Source organism: Cryptomeria japonica, chromosome 7 (genome assembly GCF_030272615.1).
Source record: "Cryptomeria japonica chromosome 7, Sugi_1.0, whole genome shotgun sequence".
NCBI lineage: Eukaryota > Viridiplantae > Streptophyta > Pinopsida > Cupressales > Cupressaceae > Cryptomeria > Cryptomeria japonica.
In genome coordinates this window covers 556,844,063-556,864,723 of record NC_081411.1, presented here as the reverse complement: position 1 = coordinate 556,864,723, position 20,661 = coordinate 556,844,063, and the positions used below count along the sequence as shown (strand labels likewise).

Genomic DNA, 20,661 nt, shown 5'->3' with positions numbered 1-20,661 from the left:
ATATATATATATATATATATATATATATATATATATATATATAAGAATAAGAAAAAAGAAAGAGTAAATCTCCGAGCATAAGCAAGGACGAAGAGTAGACAAGCAAACAAGGGAACAAGAACCAGAGCAAGTGCCAAATGGATGAATGAACATGATTATGAATATATATATTCACAAAACCGTCTGCTTAAAGAATGAGTAACCCAAAGGCTAGTTCGTCTGTATCAATATATACATCCACATATATGCATAATTCCAAGAATACATACAATTCAGAGAAGACTTGCAATTAAATTCAAGATGAAAGGAACAAAATAATAAGCAATAACAAACTAACCAAAACTGCTAAGATTAAGAGAACATTATAAAAAACAACTCATGTGTCTATATTGCCTTCATCAGAACTAAAAGCAAAAGATCTCATTAGGTATCGAAGTTGCCCTATCGGAGCCAAGAGACGATATAGTTTAGAGTATACCAAAGGAGAATAAAAAAACTACCCCGAAGAAAAAAAGCAAGCCCTAGGATTCAGGAGAAGCCCGAGTCCTTTTCATTTGAGCCTTGCTTGCCATCGGTCCTGGACTACTAGAGGATTCTCTTGGGCTAGGTGCAGAAGAAGATGGAATCTCTACATCGTCAGGCACTACTTCAATGCCTTCTGCCTCCAAATAGTTAGCAAGCCATTTATTACAAGTCGGTTTTTTAACATACAAAAGCCACATAAGGAAGTAGAAATTATGCTGCCTTATCGGATTATAAGCTGCAAAGGAAGCCTCATCTTTTATTTCCAAGATTGGAAATCTTGGCACAGGTTTTGTTCTTCCACATGAACCTGTCATAGTGTTTTGGCTTAGGGACAGTTAAATCCTCATCCACATTGATAACAATCCTATCCAATTCGCCCAACAATTCCTTCTTGAAAACACTTCGGCATAATTTCATAACCACCTCCCTATCCTTCTCAAAGTGCATGGCCACTGCAAGAAACATCGTAACTATGTTAGAATTGGCCCTGGTTCGGTCTTCATTCTTAATATATTCTTCCCCTAATGTCTTCTTAACCGCCTAACCAGGACATTAGGAAAGACAAGAATACCTTTCAATCTGTCCTCTTTGACTTCCCCTAAAAATGCCATTTGTCTCTTAAACCCTACTAGCCTCAACGGTGTGTCCATATTGTACACAGCTCGCACAGAACAACAGGCAACCCAATTTACACTGAAGGAACCAACTACTTTATAAAGAAGATGATGAGAAGCCACTACTTTAGTAATCGTGCATAGAAATCTATCGTAAATGATAGCTCTACTAACTTAGAAAAAAGGACCTGCTAAATAGCTCAAGAGTGTCAGTGAAAGCAGAATGAAGGGTCACGATGCATAGATAATGCTAAGAAATGATCTCCGAGATCAAGATAATTAATACCGATGATGATATTTGAAATCCCTACGTACTGATAACATTCTAAAACAGCTAGCACGCAAGACAAGAGGGAAGTCTAATCAATGCCTCTATAAATGTCGCCGGAAAAGAGGATCTAAAAAAAACAAAAGAATATATACATACACACACATATATACATATATACATACACATATATATACATATATACATATATACATATACATATATGCATATACATATGTATATATGTATATGTATATATACATATACACATATGTATATGTATATGTATATATACATATGCATATACATATGTATATATGTATATGTATATATATGATACATATACATATACATATACATATACATATATATACATATACATATATACATATGTATATGCATATGTATATATATACACATATGTATGTGTATATGTATATATACATATATACATATGTATATGCATATATGTATATATGTGTGTGTATATATGTATATATACACACACATATATATACATATACATATATGTATATATATGTATATATATGTGTGTATATTTGTATATATAGACACACACACACACACACACACACATATATGCAAATACAAAGATAAACAGAAATAAAAATAAACACACACACACACACACACACACACACAGATATATATATATATATATATATATATATATATATATATATATATATATATATATATATATATATATCAGGCAAAGCGAAAGGAACCATAAGCAAAATATCATTCCATTTAAGATAAGTATGTGTATATATATGAGGTAAAGGGACATCTCAACCAATCCCAACTTTTTCTTCCCAAACACCATCAACACCTTGGTTTGCTAAGGAGTCTGCAACCATATTTCCTTCCCTATAAATGTGATTGATGGTAGTGTTTTTGAAGTATTTGAGAAACATTGTGGCTCCAAACACTAGGTTGTTTAATCTCCAATTTGGAGTTTTGCCTGTCCTAATTGCATTAATGATGATAGATGAATCTCCTTCTATCTCCAATCTTCTAATGTTTAAGTCCTTGCATAAGAGGAGTCCTGAGATAAGAGCTTCTAGCTTTGCCTCATTGTTTGTAGCCCAACCTATGGGTTTGGAAAATTGTGCCACTACTGATCCATCCCAAAGATGGATCACTCCACCTATTCCTGCAATACCAGGGTTGCCTCTAGAGGCACCGTCGAAGTTTAGCTTGAACCAACATTTACTTGGCCTAGACCATTTGCATTCTTTCCTTAAAACCAAAGATCTAGCTCCCCCAAGACCATAGAAGGGGGGAATTGTAAGTCGATTCCAACACTTTCTAAGGTGGTCATCCCTTGTAGTATAGGGAAGATTATTGCTATGATAATTTTTCAATCTATTGTTAGCTACTTCTATGATAGATGCTTCCATTGTATTCCATAGTCGATCATGGGGCAAGGCCTTGTCTTTAAAAATCCTTTTGTTCCTTTCCTTCCATATTTCCCATAAGAGGATCGATGGGGAAATAATCTAGAGTAGTCCATAAAGACCATATTTTAAATGGGATGGCCAACACAAATAAGATCCATCAAATCGTTTGGAAGGGTAGTGACCCAGTTTAATTTATTAATTAACTGTCTCCAACATATATTAGAATAATTTCACCTTAGGAGTAGATGGTCCACAATTTCTTCATTGCTAAGACACAGGGAACATCTACTAGGCCCTGCATAACCTAGCTCCTTAAACCAGTCTGATGTCAATATCCTTTTTTGTATTGTTGACCAAAAAAAAAGACCTGCTTTCGGGAGACACAATTTGTCCCAACATAGAGTAATAGGTAGTTTTGTTTTAGAGGGGTAAATATTATTGCAGAGGGAATTATATCCTTCCTTGACTCTATATTCTCCAGTAGGAGAGTTGGACCATATAAGACAATCATCTTTATTGGTGATTGTTAATTTTCTTTGTGCAAGAATCTCTGCAAGTTTTTTACCCTCCTCAAGAGATAAGCCCAAGTCCTTAGAAAATTTCCATCTCCCAACCCAATGTTGGGTCGATTGGATGACTAACAATATAATCAACCTCAGTATTACCAATTCTGTCTACCAACCTATTTTTAAAAATTTGATCATTAAGGATTGCATGAATTGGTGGGTATACCCCCCACGAATCTTCCCAAAATATTGCTTTATTCCCAGACCCTACATTCCAGGATAGATCATGAGTGAGAACATCCCTGCAGTTAAGCAAAAAATTCCAAATTCTAGAACCATGTGGGGGATTAATTGTTCTAAAGATGCCATTTGGGTCAGAAGAATCTAAGTATTTACTAGCTAAAACTTTCACCCATCTTCTATCTGGTTCCTGGTAGATTTTCCATACTAGCTTGGCCCCTAGAGCCTTATTTTGTAGCTCCTGGTCTCTTAGTCCTATTCCACCCCGATTCTTGGGTCTACAGAGTTTCTCCCAAGCTATTAATGTGAATTTCTTCTTGTCTACTAGTCCTTGCCAGAAGAAGGTTCTAAGTTTTTGGTCCAGATTCTTTTTCACTCCTTTTGCCAAAGGAAAACATGTCATTTGGTATTGGGGAAGGGCAGAGAGAATAGAACGCAACATTATTACTCTACTAGCTGCTGACAACCATTTACCTTTCCAACTTTGAAGTTTTTGGTCTAGCTTGGTCAGAATATGCCCCCACAAATTGGATGACCAGAGCCCTTTCTCCACAGGTAGGCCTAGATATTTACAAGGGAGCGTCCCGATCTGGAATCCTAAAATACTGACAATATCTCTAGATAGCTTCTCTTCCGTATTAAAAAAGTATAGGTTTGATTTATCTTTATTAACCTTTTGACTTGAGGGTCTAGAAAACCAATCTAGGATAATGTTAAAGTTTCTAGCTTCTATTAGACTACTCTTCCCAAAGAGGAGGGTATCATCAACAAATTGATGATGAGTGATAGGAGGAATACTACTGGAAATTTTGATTCCATCAATATTGCTCAATTCTTGAGCTTTCTGAATGGTCCTACCTAAAGCTTCAACCATTATGATGTAGAGGAAGGGAGATAATGAATCTCCTTGTCTCAATCCTCTTGAAATATCAAAGAAGCCTTCTAGCTGCCCATTGACCAGAATTGAGACCTTGGGTGTAGATATGCATTCAAAGATTAAATTGATCTAGACTATGTTAAAACCAAAAGCTTCTAGGCATTTGCAGAGAAACCTCCAATTTACCATATCATATGCTTTCTTAATGTCTAATTTGATGAACATACTAGCTTGATGATTATTTTGAATAGAGTGCATTGCCTCCTGTGCAATGATGACTCCATAAAAAATAGACCTACCTGGTACAAAACTTGTTTGTTCTCCAGAGATGATGCTTGAAAGTACCAACTTTAGTCGGTTGGCTAGAACTTTCGAAAAGATTTTGTAGATGGTGTTACACAATGAAATAGGTCTAAAATCGCTCATACTATCCACTGTCTCCTTTTTGGGGATAAGGGCTAAAAAAGTGTGGTTTATCTCTTTAAGAAATCTACGAGACCGCCTTGCACCTTCTAAAGAATCCACTAATTCATCACCTATAATATGCCAACACTTTTGGAAGAAACATGTCGGGAAACCGTCTAGACCAAGCGCCTTGTCAGGGTGAAATTGGAACAGGGCCTCTTTTATCTCTGACTTGGCAAACTTTTGGTTAAGAAGTAAATTTTGATTGTCATTAATAATTTTGGGAATGTTGTTGATCAAACTGGTTTGGGCTGTCAAATCCGAGATAGGTTCTTTTCTTAGTAAGTTTTGGAAGAAGGAGACCGCCTCAACTGCTATACTTTCAAGGTCATCTAGTACAACCCCAGCCTCACTTCTAATACTGGTTAATCTATTAAATATGTTCCTACTTTTTGCAGTAGCATGAAAAAGCTTGGTATTTTGGTCTCCTTCCGAGATCCAAGTCACCCTAGACTTTTGTCTCCAATAGCATTCTTCCTTTGACAAAATTTATTCCTGTTTGCGGAGAAGCTCTTTTTCTAGCAAGAAACTATTTTTGTCCATGGCTTCCCTGATAACTTTGTCATTAAGTTGCGCTAGAGCTATTTCTATATCCCTTTTAATGACAAAGATATCTCCATACTTGTCCCTATTCCAATTAATAAGTTTGCTCTTAACATATTTCATTTTGGTAACAAAATAGTATAATTTTGATCCCGTTACTTCTACTTCTTTCCACCATGATCCAATATTTTCCATCAGAGACTCATCCTTCATCCACATTTTTTCAAATTTGAAGGGGTACCTCTTAGGCTTAACATTTTCCTCAATGGTTAGTTGCACTAGAAAGTGATCAAAGCCCAAAATGGGGAGAATTAAGGCCTTAAAAATATAGTTGAAGGTTAAAATATCACCTCTAAATAGAAACCTATCTAATCTTTCTGCTATGTTGTTGAAGCCCTGTCTTCTATTATTCTAAGTAAAGACGTCATTGTCTGCTTTCATGTCTACCATATTGTGATTATTAATCCATTCTCTGAAATCTACTAAAATTTTATGTTCTCTTTTTATACCATGTTTTTTTTCGGAGAGATCAGAGATAGCATTAAAATCTCCTCCTAGAAAGAAATTCCACTCCAGGTGGGAAGTTAATATTGTTCCTATTTCATTCCACAATATTTCTTTCTCATGTGTCAAAATAGAACCGTAGACATTAAAAAGTAGAAAGTTTAAATTGCAGCTGGCTACATAATTGACTATGATCTGCCTAGGGTCCCATATAATTCCCAAGCCCCCAGAGGCTCCCAACACAGGTATCGCATCCAGTTCTAGAAGACCCAATTTCTTCCTGAAGATACCAATTTTCGATTGACTAAGTTTTGTTTCCTGGATTAAGGCTAGATCTATTTTTGAAGCAAAAATTCAACGCTTTAGAATGCGTTGCTTGTCACCCACATTCCATGTTAGGACCTTCATGGCTGTGTGGGAAGGAACTTCCCCTTCCCTGCATTCATGATTGATGTAATGTTTGCCTGTCTGAAGGCTTCCCCTGCCATATTTCTAAGCTCATCTATGGATTTCCTTCCTTTCTTCTTTGGAATTAAACCACAATCAGATTTAGTTTTCTTTCCCAAACAAGGACCTAACCCCAGCTTGACCTCACTTAAGGCTTTGCCCTCAGCTCTAGGGGACTGACTACCCAGGGAAGTTGCCTCATCTTCATTTATGTCAGTGAATTGATCGAAAGTACAACCCATCCCAAATGTAGGGTCCAAGTCATTCATCACCTGGTCATTTTCCGCAGGCTTACTGAGTTCCATCTGTTGTTCAAGTAAGTTCAACTACTCTTTCACATCCGCTTTGAATTCTTCTGCACCTATTAACGAACTTTGAAGTTCTGCTTTACTATTGAAGTGGTCGTCCTTAATGCCATCAATCCTATTAGGACTATGAGCTCCTTCACCTGAGAGGCCTAGAGGGATATCTTGGTTGATGCCATCTACCAGATTTTTTGCTTGAGCCTCAAAAATGTCCAACCTTAGTTGAGTAGAAGGCAAGGGAATAACTCCTTCCAAATTAGGTTTATCTAGATCTTGACTCATCTCCAACCCCAACACAATAGTTTCATTTAAAAGATTTCCCTTGAATAGCCTGTTGTCGAAATAAGGAGGGAGACTCTTTTCTGATTTCTGAGAAAAGGATGCTAAGGGCACCGAAAGAAAATCATCATGGGATTCTAGATAGAAACCACCTTTGTTTGCCATGAAATTAACAGTGATTCCAGGGAATGTCTGTGGTTCCGTTTTGATCTGATTGGACTCTTCAATCCCATAATCTTTAATTAAAATATCTGATATAGAAATGACCCCATTACAAAGGGATGGATTAATCATCCAAGATTCTCGACCTGATAGAATTTCTACTGGATCAAAAGAATTAACATATGATTTTAATTCTATAAGTAATTTGATATGTTTGAACTGGTCTTCCCTATCAAGACCTTTGCAGCCAATGTAGGTGCCTAGTTTTTGCCCTATGATTTCTAAAATTTGAGGGAAATGTTATTCTATAGGGAGAGGGCCCAGATCAACCCATCTCCGAATCTTACTAGGTCTAAAAGCATATGGGTCGAAATTCAGATACCATTCCACAAAAGAAAAGCAATGCCCTTGAAATAATCTAACTTTGCATGAAAGGATTTCTTTCTTAGTGTCTAAATTCTTACACAAAATGAACAAAACATCATTGTCAAGATGAGAAATACTATCTCTTGGGGAAATCATGAATACCATCAATCAATTGCTTCCCGAGTCGGGAAATCCTTAACGTTCCATTTAACCAGAAGCCCTAGCTTGTAATACAGATTCCACATTGGATTAAGCATTGTTGAGGATAATAAAGTATGTCAAGGTTCCTTGATAGCAATTTTGGATGAAAAAACCCTATCTTCCCCAGAGGAACCGCATTTGAACCAAAAATCGGAGGAAACCTCAGATTTCGACCTTTGTTTGGCTCATATTTCCTTTGAATTTTACCAGCTTTGTTATTAAAGGGTTTGATAATCTCAACATTGGATTTTAGGTGGGAAATCAAGCGAGATGAGGTGCATTTATCCATCCAAATCCTATTTTCAAACACCCATTGAGGGCGGTGAATGTTATTCAGACTAGGTTTTGGGAGATTCACATCAAAGGGTTTTTTGAGCTTGCTTCGTTCTGATACCAATTCATGTTTCTAGGGTAGAAAGGGCGCCTTCAATTAGGAAATTCGCACTTAGTTTGCCAATCCCCGCAGGTGTCGCTCCAGGAGGGAGCCGCTTTGTGAAGATGATGCTGCGTAATTCGCATCAAGTAGAGCCAATTTTTTTTTGTGTATTTTCCCAAGTTGAAACTTCTAAATTAATGGTTTGAACCAAGGATGCCAAAATATATTTTGTTGTTATCAAATTTTATCGAATTTTTTTTTAATACTTTTTTGGATTATTTAATTTATATTTAGTTTAGCTTTAACAAATCAAATAATAATACAATTTTAATAAATTCCAAAAATTCATGTAAGTACTTTATAATTTCTATTAGTTTTATCCACCAGTAGGTTTGACAAGAGTGTTTCATAATTTGTTTGATTGAAGTTGGATATGTAAGTTTGATTAAATAAATTGGTATGATTTAAAATATTATAATGTCTTCAAATAATAATAGAAATGTTACTCTAATGCCTTAAAAGAATTTGTTAACTTATTTTATAGTAAATATTGAATTTTCAATTATTTCTATTAAAATAAACTTTCATTTCTTGTAATAGATAAAATCAACTTTCATTTCTTGCAATTATGAGCTATCTCAAGTGGAGATTCTTAGGAGATGACCTAGAGGCTCAAGGAAAAGAGGAGGATCTATTCTAGTTTGCAAAGATGAATGGAATCCTGCCTATGAAAGCTGCAGAAGCAGACGCAAAACTTGAGCAGAGCTGCGGAGGTGGTTCGAGCAGAGGCCGTAGGAGCGCAGGTCGTGGCCGGGGTCGTTCAGCAGACAGAGGTCGTGTTCGAGCAAGATTGGAGCCGTCGCAATCTGATCTCTCCACTGCAAGCTAGGTCCCCTTCTGTTGATACTTCATTTTCCCTACCTGATACTTAATCATAAATTTGTATATTTTTATTTTGGCTTCATACTTGCATGTTTAAATACTCTGGTTCTAGGCAGTTGGAAATCTGCCATTATCGTTGATAGTCCTTTTTTCTCCATACTATTAAATTTTTGATGGCTCTGATAAAATGGCTAAATCATAAGCCTAAAGGTTTCCAGCCCTTTGAAGGCACGAACAAGTGTTTTTTGAATGTTATGAAAATCAACGAATAATCTCTGTATTTAACCTTAATTAATATAAATTTTGGCTCTGCCTTTACCGATGAAAAAAAAAAAGTATCTATCATAGAACTCCTTTTAATCATCCATAGACAAATAGATGATATCTTTACTTTGAATCAAATAATGATATTTTATCAAGATTTTGCAGTGATTTTGAGCTACCTGATTAACCCTAAACACCATATGAGCTCCTGTAAAAATATTTGAATCACAAAAACTCAGATTTGGGGGCCTGTCAAGAGTTCTGGTTTCTCGATGAGCCGTTTAAATCAAGATTCGAGTTTCTTTAAATTCCTAATCTGTTTGTGTGTCTTTTACGCTGAAGTTTTGATAACTGCCTAAGCGTTTGACGAAATGTCAATATAAAATGAATCATCAAGAGAACCCCAAATTCCACTTGAGCAATATGATTCCTAACCTCATTTCTTCTATCGCTGTCAGCATAATATTACAGCAAATGTACTTATCAGTTGATGGAAATGTTAGGCCACAGAAGTGCAAATCTGATAAATTTTAAAAACTTGTGTTTCTTTGCAGGTAAGTTCAATTCAAATGTTTCTTAATGAGAAAACCAAATTCAAAAGAGCATGCCAATGTTTTCATCCCCTTCCGTTGAGGAAAATTTCTGTGAGTTCTCATTCTTTCGTGCTTCTTGCAAAGAATATCTGTGCATTTTATTTACAAGTACAAAGAATGTATCCCTGCTATTTACAAGTATATATAAAGGAGAGTTTTGATAGCAACATCACTGCGCCATGAAAAAGATCCCATCTTGGACAGGATGTGACATTTTTATAGGCAATAATGTGATCCGAAATCCTGCTCGGAGCTGCCATGAGCAACCTAAAGATACAAAATTACTCGTATCCTCAAGCTAATTGCAAATAAATCATACAATTTTTTTGGAGAAACACTTGAATTGAAACATATCCAGATTCCAACGGCTATGTCAAAGAGGCATTCACCATAATGACTGCAGAACCTTGAGATGCATTATTTGCAGAAACTCATTAAATCTTCAGACATTTTACTCTCTTTCTTACCTACTTTGGACGGCATCTTTGAAGACATGGAAGAATCTGCAGTAACCAAAGGCCGCCATTCCTGCCTTCTTTGCTTCCTGTGCAAAATTCTTACATGCTTTATCTGTTGCCGAAGAATGCAATTGATTGCTTTGAAATAATTACCTGAATCGTGATCTCTAGATATGGATCCCCTAGAACCATAGGCACCCCTATCACTAAGAATTTCAAGTGGGTGCGGAGTGTTCAAAAAGGCATTTTGAGCAGCCTGAACTTGAAGTGTGCCTGAAAGTTCTTGAAGTGTGCCTGAAAGTTCATTCTTAGGTTCACTACTATCCCGCTCAACATGACAGAGTGTGTAAAACCCACACCCAGAAGGAAGTAGTGGATGAGGAGGAGAGATGTTCTCATCTGGCTGCAAGATCAACGGCTGACCCATGGATCCATACAAAAATTTCTGTATTCAAAGACACAATTAATGCACAATTTAAACAACCAGATGAAACATGTACAAGGATAGTTTCACTGAACACAAGTGTGACATCAAACCCTAAGCAAACTTCCGAACAGAAAAATACAAGCTTACCTGGGAATTAAGACAAGGGTGATCTCGGAAACTAATATGTAACCTTTTCAAAACTTCTGTGACATGATCTGGATAATTACATGCAAAGGAACGGGGCACAATATCTCTGTGCATCATGACGGCCTGTACATGGTTGTTAGGTAAACCTAATTTCTGGAGCAGGTAGTCTCCTCCACACATAACACAAGGTGAACCAAATGTTATAACTGGTAAAAGTGATGTTTTCGAGGCCACCTCTCTTATGAGCAGCATCAAATTTAGAAGCAATGAAAGACTTCCTCCTAAGGAGTGACCTATGAATCGAAATTTTGCATCCTCTCCATGTCTTCTCAAATGAGAGAGAATCTTGGGCATGAGTTGTTCATACATTCCCTTGGCAGCCTCATATATTCCTTTGTGTACAAGAACTTCAAAGCCCTGTAAAAGAGTATATTTCAAGAGACTATGAGTTGCAAATCAGGCAATGTCATTATTTAGAGTCATTCATGTAAATTTGTAATCAACAATAATGCTTTGTAACTCAGAATGCTCATGCATAACCATATTAAATGAATCTCCACATTAAGCTTTCAGAATGCACGCTTTACCATCTGGATTCTCTTTCACATACCTCAAATTTTGTGGGTTCAAAAAACAAATTCGTTTGCCATGATGCCAATGAATTAGATCCCTATAAATGCAGAGTACCATACAGAAAGTTAAGATACAAAATGTACAAAACTGAAAATACCATGTACTGCACAGCACAATGCTTTACAGATTACAAGTCATTCTTGACAACGGAACTTTTAGATACACCTTGAAAGCAGGGGAAGCAAGGTTGATAACATAATCGGAATGGAAATCTTGTGTGCAATTATCATCATTGCATATGGAATTAAATAGAGAAATTGTTCAAATTAGAAAGCAACCATAACTATGAAGGCATTTTCATCTTGTACTTGCCTGAATAACACAGTAGCGGGTATGGCTGCTGTCATCATCACATATAAACCACTCACAAAGAGGAGAATGTAATGACTGCGAATCTTTTGCAGCTTTCTGTTTTGCAACCTCTTCAGCATCTACCAGAGTAGTGATCGATGAGGTATCCATACTTGCAGGCGTATCTGACTTTGACATGCTAGAGAGTTTAGTAGACTTAGCATGCTGTGAATCAGTAAATGTCTGCTGAGTACCTGTATAAGATGCTTTTTGCTCCACTGCAATATCTTCTGCGTCCTGTTTTGTTCCAGAGTTCAGATTTCCATCATTATCTGCTTGATTTCTTCTCTCGGATTTAAAGGGTAGAATGCATTTTGTTTGTGAAAGTATGTAAGAAGCTGCAGATACAGCTATTTCATATGCCACACTAGGGTTTACAGAGAGCCTAGAGTTAGTTCCATCATTGCGCCTAGAGTTGCCTTCTTCCCCTGTTTCAGAAGAGATTGACATTGATTGCAAGTCAGGGTTTGCAGTTGACACCGAGCTCACAATTTTAGAAATTGTTTCAGCTGTCTTGTCCAAGGACGAAGTAACAAAATGGAGATGACATAACTTCCAGAGTTCTGCTGGCTGTATGGACGACAAATGAAGTTTTAGGTCTTTATTTACTAACTGCCATGGACATCAAGAAATAAAAGCTATCCATTACATGAAAAGAAAAAACGCTGCTGCAAATTTATTGTGAACATATACCATAATCCCAGAGTCCTTAATAATAACAATAAACGGTCTGCAATTTCATTATTATCAACAATGTCCATAATTATCAGTAAGGATATATTCAAGGAATAAAAACTTGATGAGCATGGATAAAGACGATTTGAATCATATGTACCTTAATCTGAGGAATCGAATATGCTTGGTCACAAAGAAATGACATTTGGGCATAAATCTTTGTCTCTGACAACGACACTGGATACAACAACCTAGAGAAGGAATCCCTGTCGTGAGTTACTTCATTGATTGATACTTGTTTCCTCAGGGAGCACAAAAAATCATCATCGCCATTGCAACCGTCGTGGGGATGATTAGGGTTATTGTTGCCCGCATGCATTTTAGAGGAGCAATCGGCCTGTTGGGATAAGCAAGGTTGTTTCCTTGAGGTCGAGGCTCCATTGGAAGAAGAATTTGGATCACATTTATTCTGTTCGTTCCAGTAAGATCCAAACTCTATCATCCTCCCAACCCAGTTCATGTGACTTGCGCGATCATATTCATCTGGGTTTTCCAACTTGTTTTCATTTGGTGAGATGCAGCTGCCTTCACTACCTTGAGCTCCCGGGTTGTAAAATGGTGAATTTAGTTTTGTACTGCTTTTCTCATCAAGGTTCTTCAGTGAATCATCAGAACTAAGAAAGCCATTGTCCCCTGCGGCATTTTCCTCTTCCTCTGCATTGGATTCCTGAATTTGTTGGGAAGTTTTCAGAGCTCCACATGCCGAGCAATTGAACCCATCACGACTTTCAACCATTTCTAACTCAGTTTTTGCACTTCCTTCCACATTCCCCTCACTCGTTTTGTTGATCCAAATAAATTTTAGCGAACCAGGAAAGACAAACGGAGGTGAGAACAAAGAAGAAATGGGAGGACAGGACACTGGATTTCTGCAAGACTTGAATTTAGCCTGACATTTTAATCCCAATTCAAAAAATACATTCTTAGCAGTAGAATAATCTCTTGATTTTGTGCCTGTGCAAGCTTCTCTACCAATACCTGTCATGGTTTTCCAAGCCAGAGCATCCATGGCAGATGTTTTTTGTGCTTCTAAACTATTCAAGAGATTCAAAATTTCGTATAGATGGGAAAACAATATGTTAATCGAGAAGATTCTTCAATTTTAACTCAAAAAATCGATCTTGTGCATATCTTTTTGGTCCCAAAGAAATCTCTGCTGAAAGAACAATTTGAAGTTCCTTAGAATAAGATCAGAAGTGCCACTTCCAAGTTTACAGGAGAAACTACGTGTGAGAAGTATATGAATGGATTAATATTACGTTGGCGTGTGTCAAAGCAAACGCTACAACATTGGATTGGAATAATGACATGGCAGTGAGAGTGAGACAGTTGAATGAAAACAGCATCTCTTTCGCAGGCGCCTTCGCTTTTTGTTTGTTATGCGATACGTAAGCCATCTTTCTCTCTTTTGGCCGCGTCTCACGTTTTTAAGTTTTGTGCCTTGGCTGCTGTGTGGGTTCTAAACCTAATATGGCTTGGTTAAGTTGTTCCTCAAACTCTCAATTAATTTTTTTTTAATGATATCAGATTTTCATCATCTGTAGTTAATGTATTTTTAGATTTCAGGATTAGATTGTGTATTAGTTTTTGGATCAATATTTCGGATTACACTTTATATTAATTTTTCATGTCTTGTAGCTATCTAATACCCTGATACACTGTCTAATCTAGAAATCTAGAGATACATTAATCTTTTATTCTTCTTTTCTTTTTTAGATGCTTGATGATTTTGACAATCTTTAAAAACATTAAAAATGTTTTAGTTATGTTTTTCATTCAAGATATAGTCTTTAGTCAAAAAGGCGAAATCTCTAGATGTAATTATATAGATATTTTAAAGAAGAGAATGTTCATAATACAATGAATTTTATTATCAAGATAAACAATAAAAGATTAATATTATAGAAAGATAGATTGGTTAGGTCTACATATCACATAAGTTGTATTTGATGTTGTGAATATAGAAAATATGGTATTCTATTCTAATCCACTAGACAATACTCAAGATTTTTTGTTAAGGTATGGTAAGATATATTCTAAGTAATTGAATTAGAGAGGATGCAAGTGATTTGTTTGACACAATTCTTTAATGAGATAGTTGAAAGAAAACAACACTTGTTTTGTAGGCGCCTTCACATTTTGTTTGTTGTGGAAATACGCATGCATCTTTGTCTTTATATGTCAATTTCTCTATTTTGCTTGTTTCTCACCTTTTTTTTGTTTTGTGTTTGTTGTGGAAATACGCATGCATCTTTGTCTTTATATGCCAATTTCTCTCTTTTGCTTGTTTCTCACCTTTTTTTTGTTTTGGCTACTATGAGGGTCCTACACCTAATTTGATTTAATCTTGAGGATGATAATTAAAATTCTTATCTATAAACACTAAGAAACGGCAACTAATATTTTCTTCTTATTTTTCTTTTTAGATGCTTGATGATTTTGACAATCTTTAAAAAAATTAAAATTGATTTAGATATGTTTATTGTTCAAGGTATGTGTCTTTAGTCAAAGAGGTAAAATCCCTAAATACATTCTTGTTAATTATATAAATATTTTATATAACAAATTTATCATTAAGATAAATAGTAAAAGAATAATATTATAGAAAGATGAATTAGCTGGTTCTACATATCATATAGGTTGTATTTGATTTTGTGAACATAGAAAATATTGTATTCTATTCCAATCCACTAGGTAATACTCAAGATTGTCATCATATGAAACTTTTGATGTAGGGATATCTATGGGTTTTTTGTTATCTGCATCATCCAAATAAATAAATAAATGTTAGGAAGGTTTTGACTTTGTCTTCAATTTAGATCCATGCATTTATTTCTAACTTATATAAGTTTTCAAGGGGATATTTCTCAACCTTTAAGGTACATTAATCATTCTTATGCATTTGTGATGCAAACTAAAAGATGTGAAAGATAAAATAATGGGATAAATTAGGTGCTTTTTGGTGTTTCAATTGCTAGTTAGGATGATTCTCATTTACAATAGAGCCTTCTTAAGAAAATTAGGGTAGTATGAGCTAGGTTTCTTGAGGATCCATCAAGCTTAGCATAGTAGTTTTGTGACATCCTCAAAAAATGCTTATAAGTGGTCTACTTTAGAAGGTCCATAAGGTGACAACTTTTCCATGAAGGTATAGATTTTTGGTTAAGGTATTGTAAGATATCCTAAAGTAGTTGAATTAGAGAGGATGCAAGTAATTTGTATGACACAATTCTTTAATGAGACAAGGTTTTCATTAGCAGTCCAAGTATTGGTGAATTCATCTTTAGCTGGAAGAATCTTTTCTTCATTGTAGGACTATTATTTTATCTCAATTAGAGTAACAAATACACATTATGTTGAGGTATTCCTAACAACAACTATGTGAGTGTATGATGAGGTGATTTATTTAAGTTGTTCTATATGTTGAATAGTTTATGCATGATAACCAATGATGTAATGATATTAAATAAAATATAATTTTTTAAATTATTTTCTTAAGTGATAAGTTGATTTGTATTGAGAGAGGGTACTTAGGTGGCAATGTTTGGTAATCCTTAACTAGAACTCCTTCCTTAACTTTATCAAATTTGAAGGGTGGTAGAGATGAGTGTATAACCATGCTTCAAGATATTTTTGGAACTGAATCATGTAACATAAGTAGGAGTTGTGGTGCATCTTCAAATTTCATTTTGTAAGGTTTAAAAAATGTAAAATACCTAAACATAAAAAATCAACTACAATGAAGACAAAAGATGGTTGATAAACTATTGTCCCTATTTGACACAATTATCTATAGCAGGTTGATGTGGGCCCATATATTTTCAAATAAAAACTTAAAAGTGTGTTTTGTAAAGATCTCTTTTTAGCAAGGCACACCATTTCTTATCTTTGAGAAGCTATCAACTACATTATATGTAAAATCATGACCATGCTTGGGCAACAAATTCAACATGAAATACATGGAAATAGACTTTCATGGCTTGTTAGGTATTGGTAGGGGTGTATAGGCCCTATTTTGGATTGGTTGGTTTTACAATGGTCCAAGCTATGCAATATTTAATGTATACATCAATATCAAGAGACAATTTTAATTTTTATAAGTAATCATGTAAAATTGTCACTATCTTCTCTTCTCCAAAGTGACATACTAGCTAACTATGTGAACTTCACATATCATCTTCTAATTCTTCTTAGTAGGAAAATGTGCCCCATTGGCATTAGAGACAATTTTTCAACTTGTATCAATAACTTATCACTTAACTATCGATCTCTAGTAGATGATTGAGAAGCCAATATCTTTGATGTATACTAAGGCCACCTTGATATCTCAGATTCACATGAGTCTATTATTATCATTTGGGCCACAACTAGAAGCCATCACAATAAATTAGAAAACTTGTTGTTATTTTTTTGTCTTAGATGTGGAGGTTAAATATTGGAAGAATGTGAACCAAGAAAACTTTGATGTATGGCATTCTACAACTTTCCTCGAGTTTTCTTTACTTATTGAGGTTTTTGATCTATGTGGATGATTGCCTCTTTGTCTTTAATATCTCTTATACTAGTTATATTCTTGAGCACAAGTGAACCTATAAGTATCTATTTTTAAACCATTTTATGACAAGTCAATATCTTAGTGGTGTGATGATGTAATGCTAGAAAAAATGCCTTGTAGTGCACTTAGGAGATTGATGGGTTGCCGAATTTCCCTATCTTATCATTACCCTAGGTCACGCTTCTAGTCTTTGCTAGCATGCCTCTAAACTCCACATGCCTTACTTTGCAGTTTTTTCCTACATCAAATTCTTTAGTTTCACAACTTTAGTGAAATTGCCACTTATCATAGGTGGTGGTTGTGAAATTGTCATGACAATTAAATAATCGTTATGACTAATTTCACTAATTCCTTAATGGTCTTGATTTTTACATGGTGGTCTCATGACCAATGTGATAGTTCAAAGACTATACCAATTTGTGGTAACCAACAATTTCACTTGACATAGATGAAAAATAATTTGGATTGTTTTGACTTACCCTACATTTTTTCTAGTTATATAATACCTATTGTTACCTCATACATCTTGTAATTGAACCTTCCATTCCCTTAATCTCTTCTTAAACCATTTATATGTTATTTTGAAGGACCCTCACGTCATCAAGTACATAGAATATACCCATATTTACCCCTATTCTAAGTTCCAATAGGCCTTTGGTTCACTTGGACTAAAATTAATGCCTACTTGCAAAGGAATAATGATCACTAGAGTGCTTCGCTAAGGACAAATTCATCAATTTCATCTTCAAACTTCTCTTATTTTATACACATCTAGTTAATAGGTCAAATTTTCTTCTTGTTCATTATTTAGGTCTAGTTTGGAATGTTAAGTAAGTTTGATTGTTAGTGTTAGTTTTTAATTATAGAAAAATTAGATTATATTAGTTTGTATCTAATGTAGGAATATCTAGTGTTGTAAGGGCAAATCCTACATCACCAAAAAAAATATTCTTTTTTTGTTACTTTTATTTTAATGTTTTTGCATTTATGGATACCCATTTGGGTGAATAAGAGATTCCAAATTTCAGAATTGTCTTGCTACTTTTTCTAGCCAACCTACTATTTTTAGAAAGTTTCCAATTTGAAGGCGAATGGAGACAGAAATTTGTGGGAAGCTTTAGAACAAAAAAAAAACACTTTGGCAAAATAATCAGGTCAAAATCATTTATGGTTCGAAAGTTATTCAAGTTTCAGTTTCTCAAAAATTTGCTAAAATTTCTTTCGAGTCAGATTTGAGGCACTAAAGAATCCCGAAAAGCCCTGAAATTGGTGAGAATCGGCAAAGCCGGTTGCTAGCATATTCTTCACTCCAAGAGATTTCCAATGCTTCAAATGGCACGTCAATCCGACCACTGGATCAACAGTTATGGCTGTTGGAAGTTGGACAACTTTTCAAAAAGTTTCTAGTTTTCGAATTTGGCTCAAATTCAAAATTTTCAATTTCAAGTTTTGGCGCTAGGCAGCCAAATTTCAAATTTCAAATTGTAATTTTGGCTTCAAATCATAGGGAGGATATTTAGGACACATTTGGGGAAACATGTGACAGTTTTTTGGGGTTGGAAAAGTTGGATTGTGGGACAGGGTATTTTCCAGAAAATTGTGTGGGCTGTAATCTATTGTAGCATGTGAGGATTTAATCCTCCTTAATGTAATTGCATGTATTGAAAGCATATTTCAATCAATATTAAAATAGATCATTTTGTGTCTCCATTGTGTTTTTTTGATTCTCAGGTTCTGCCCTCATCAAGTGGTATTAGAGTAGGTTGTTCCTGAGCATGTGTACAAATCGCCGATCATGAGTTAGTTCGCACCAGGACTTGTGGTTGTGGGATTGAGGTAAAGATTCCTCCAAGAGTGATGCACGGTGGTAGAAATGCTCATGGTAGAAATGTTGGTGGAAGAAACTCTTTGGCAGACGAGAGTTTTAGAGCCCTCTAGAGACAAATTGATGCATTGTAAGAGGAGCTGAGAAAAGGTTTTAATTTGAGAAGAGGAGAAATTGAAGATGAAGAAGAGATTGAAGATACATTTGAGGAGGAATTAGAAGAAGCAGAAGATCAAAATCAAGTTCGACTGTTAAGGGCCATTTCCAAGATTGGGAAGAGACCAAGAATTGAAGTTTCCAATTATTTTGAAAATCTAAACCCAGAAGATCTTATCAATTGGATAAATAAGATGGAAAATATTTTGAGTATGAGGAGATAGAGGATCTAGATCGAGTCAATTTTATGAAAATGAAGCTGAAGGGTCATGCAAATATATGGTGGAAAGAGGTCCAACTAGAAATAAATCTGAGAGGAAAGAGAAAGATCACCAGATGGGATCAGATGGTTGAGAAGCTAAAGAAACAATTCATTCCAATGGACTACGAGTTGGATCTGTTGAAGAAATTGGAAGGATTGAAGCAAGGTAGCAAGTTTGTTAAAGGAGTATACAGAGGAATTTTACAAAATGATTATCAAAACATGCCATATAGAGGCCAACAAGGAGAAAGTTGCCCGTTACCTTAATGGGTTAAGACCAAGTATTCAAGAGGAGCTGGGCCTAATCAAAATGACCAATATTGAAGATGCATATCAATATTCTTTGAAGGTGGAGGAGAAGTTGAATAAGAGATTTGAAGGAAAGAAAAGAGGGAAAGGTCAAGGTGGAAGGGGTGGTGAAAGATCCTTTCAGAATTGAAATGAGGATGAGAAGAAAAATGAAGATGTGGGTACCAATCCCAATCAAAAGAGTGATAATTTCTATCGCCCATGTGATCAAAACAATGGTGAACAGAGAGGAAGAGGAATAGGAAGACCTAGACGAGGATCTAAAAGAGGTGGTTTCAGAGGAACTCGCTTCTAATGTGGTGAAGAAGGGCATCGAGCCTACGAATGTCCACAATACCAAGGAAGGAAAAATAAAATAAATGAAGGCCATGCACAAGCTACACATGCAGATGAAGAAGCTCTGTTTGATCATTCTGATGATGTTGAAAGGGGAGAGGCCCTAGTTGTCATGAGAACCCTATTAAATGAGGAGAAAGAACCAGAACAAAGGAAGATTCTATTTTGTAACCAGATGCAAATGTGAGGATACGTGTTGTGATGTGATTGTTGACAATGGAAGCACTGATAATCTAGTGTCTGAAGAGATGGTCACAAAGTTGAAGTTGAAGAGGGAAAGACATCCTCGTCCATATTGGATAGCCTGGTTGCAGAAGGACCACAAAGTTTTGGTCAATGAGCAATTCTAGGTAAAATTCAAGATTGATAGCTACCATGATGAGGTACTATGTGACATCACACCCATGGATGCATGTCATATGTTGTTAGGGAGGCCATGGCAGTTTGATAGGCAAGTTGTACATGATGGTCATGCTAATACATATACCCTAACAAAGGATGAAGTTCATCATAACCTAAAGCCCCTAAAGGAGGTGGAAGAAAAAGTATTTAGCAGTGCTAGAATGTGTTTTGTTGATGGAAGAAATTTTTTTGAAGGCATGAAACACAAACGTATGTGTTATGCT

General features: G+C 35.6%; 1 protein-coding gene across 1 annotated transcript; it reads right to left on the bottom strand.

The window, feature by feature from the left end:
• Positions 1-9,925: 9,925 nt before the first annotated feature.
• Positions 9,926-13,770, bottom strand: LOC131031093 (phospholipase A1 PLIP2, chloroplastic). The gene is made up of 5 exons (XM_057962121.2): positions 12,693-13,770; positions 11,819-12,427; positions 11,484-11,543; positions 10,874-11,290; positions 9,926-10,744 (listed from the first exon to the last, which is right to left on the bottom strand). The coding sequence occupies exons 1-5, from the start codon at positions 13,599-13,601 to the stop codon at positions 10,259-10,261; spliced, it is 2,481 nt and encodes an 826-aa protein (XP_057818104.2). The 5' UTR covers positions 13,602-13,770; the 3' UTR covers positions 9,926-10,258.
• Between the last annotated feature and the right edge of the window lie 6,891 nt (positions 13,771-20,661).

Excerpts from the sequence above, each read along its gene's own strand:
- LOC131031093 (XM_057962121.2), bottom strand. The coding sequence starts at position 13,601 with ATGGATGCTCTGGCTTGGAAAACCATGACAGGTATTGGTAGAGAAGCT. Across the intron at positions 12,428-12,692 it reads ATTCGATTCCTCAGATTAAG|CCAGCAGAACTCTGGAAGTT; the intron begins GTACATATGATT and ends TCGTCCATACAG. Across the intron at positions 10,745-10,873 it reads ACCCTTGTCTTAATTCCCAG|AAATTTTTGTATGGATCCAT; the intron begins GTAAGCTTGTAT and ends CTTTGAATACAG.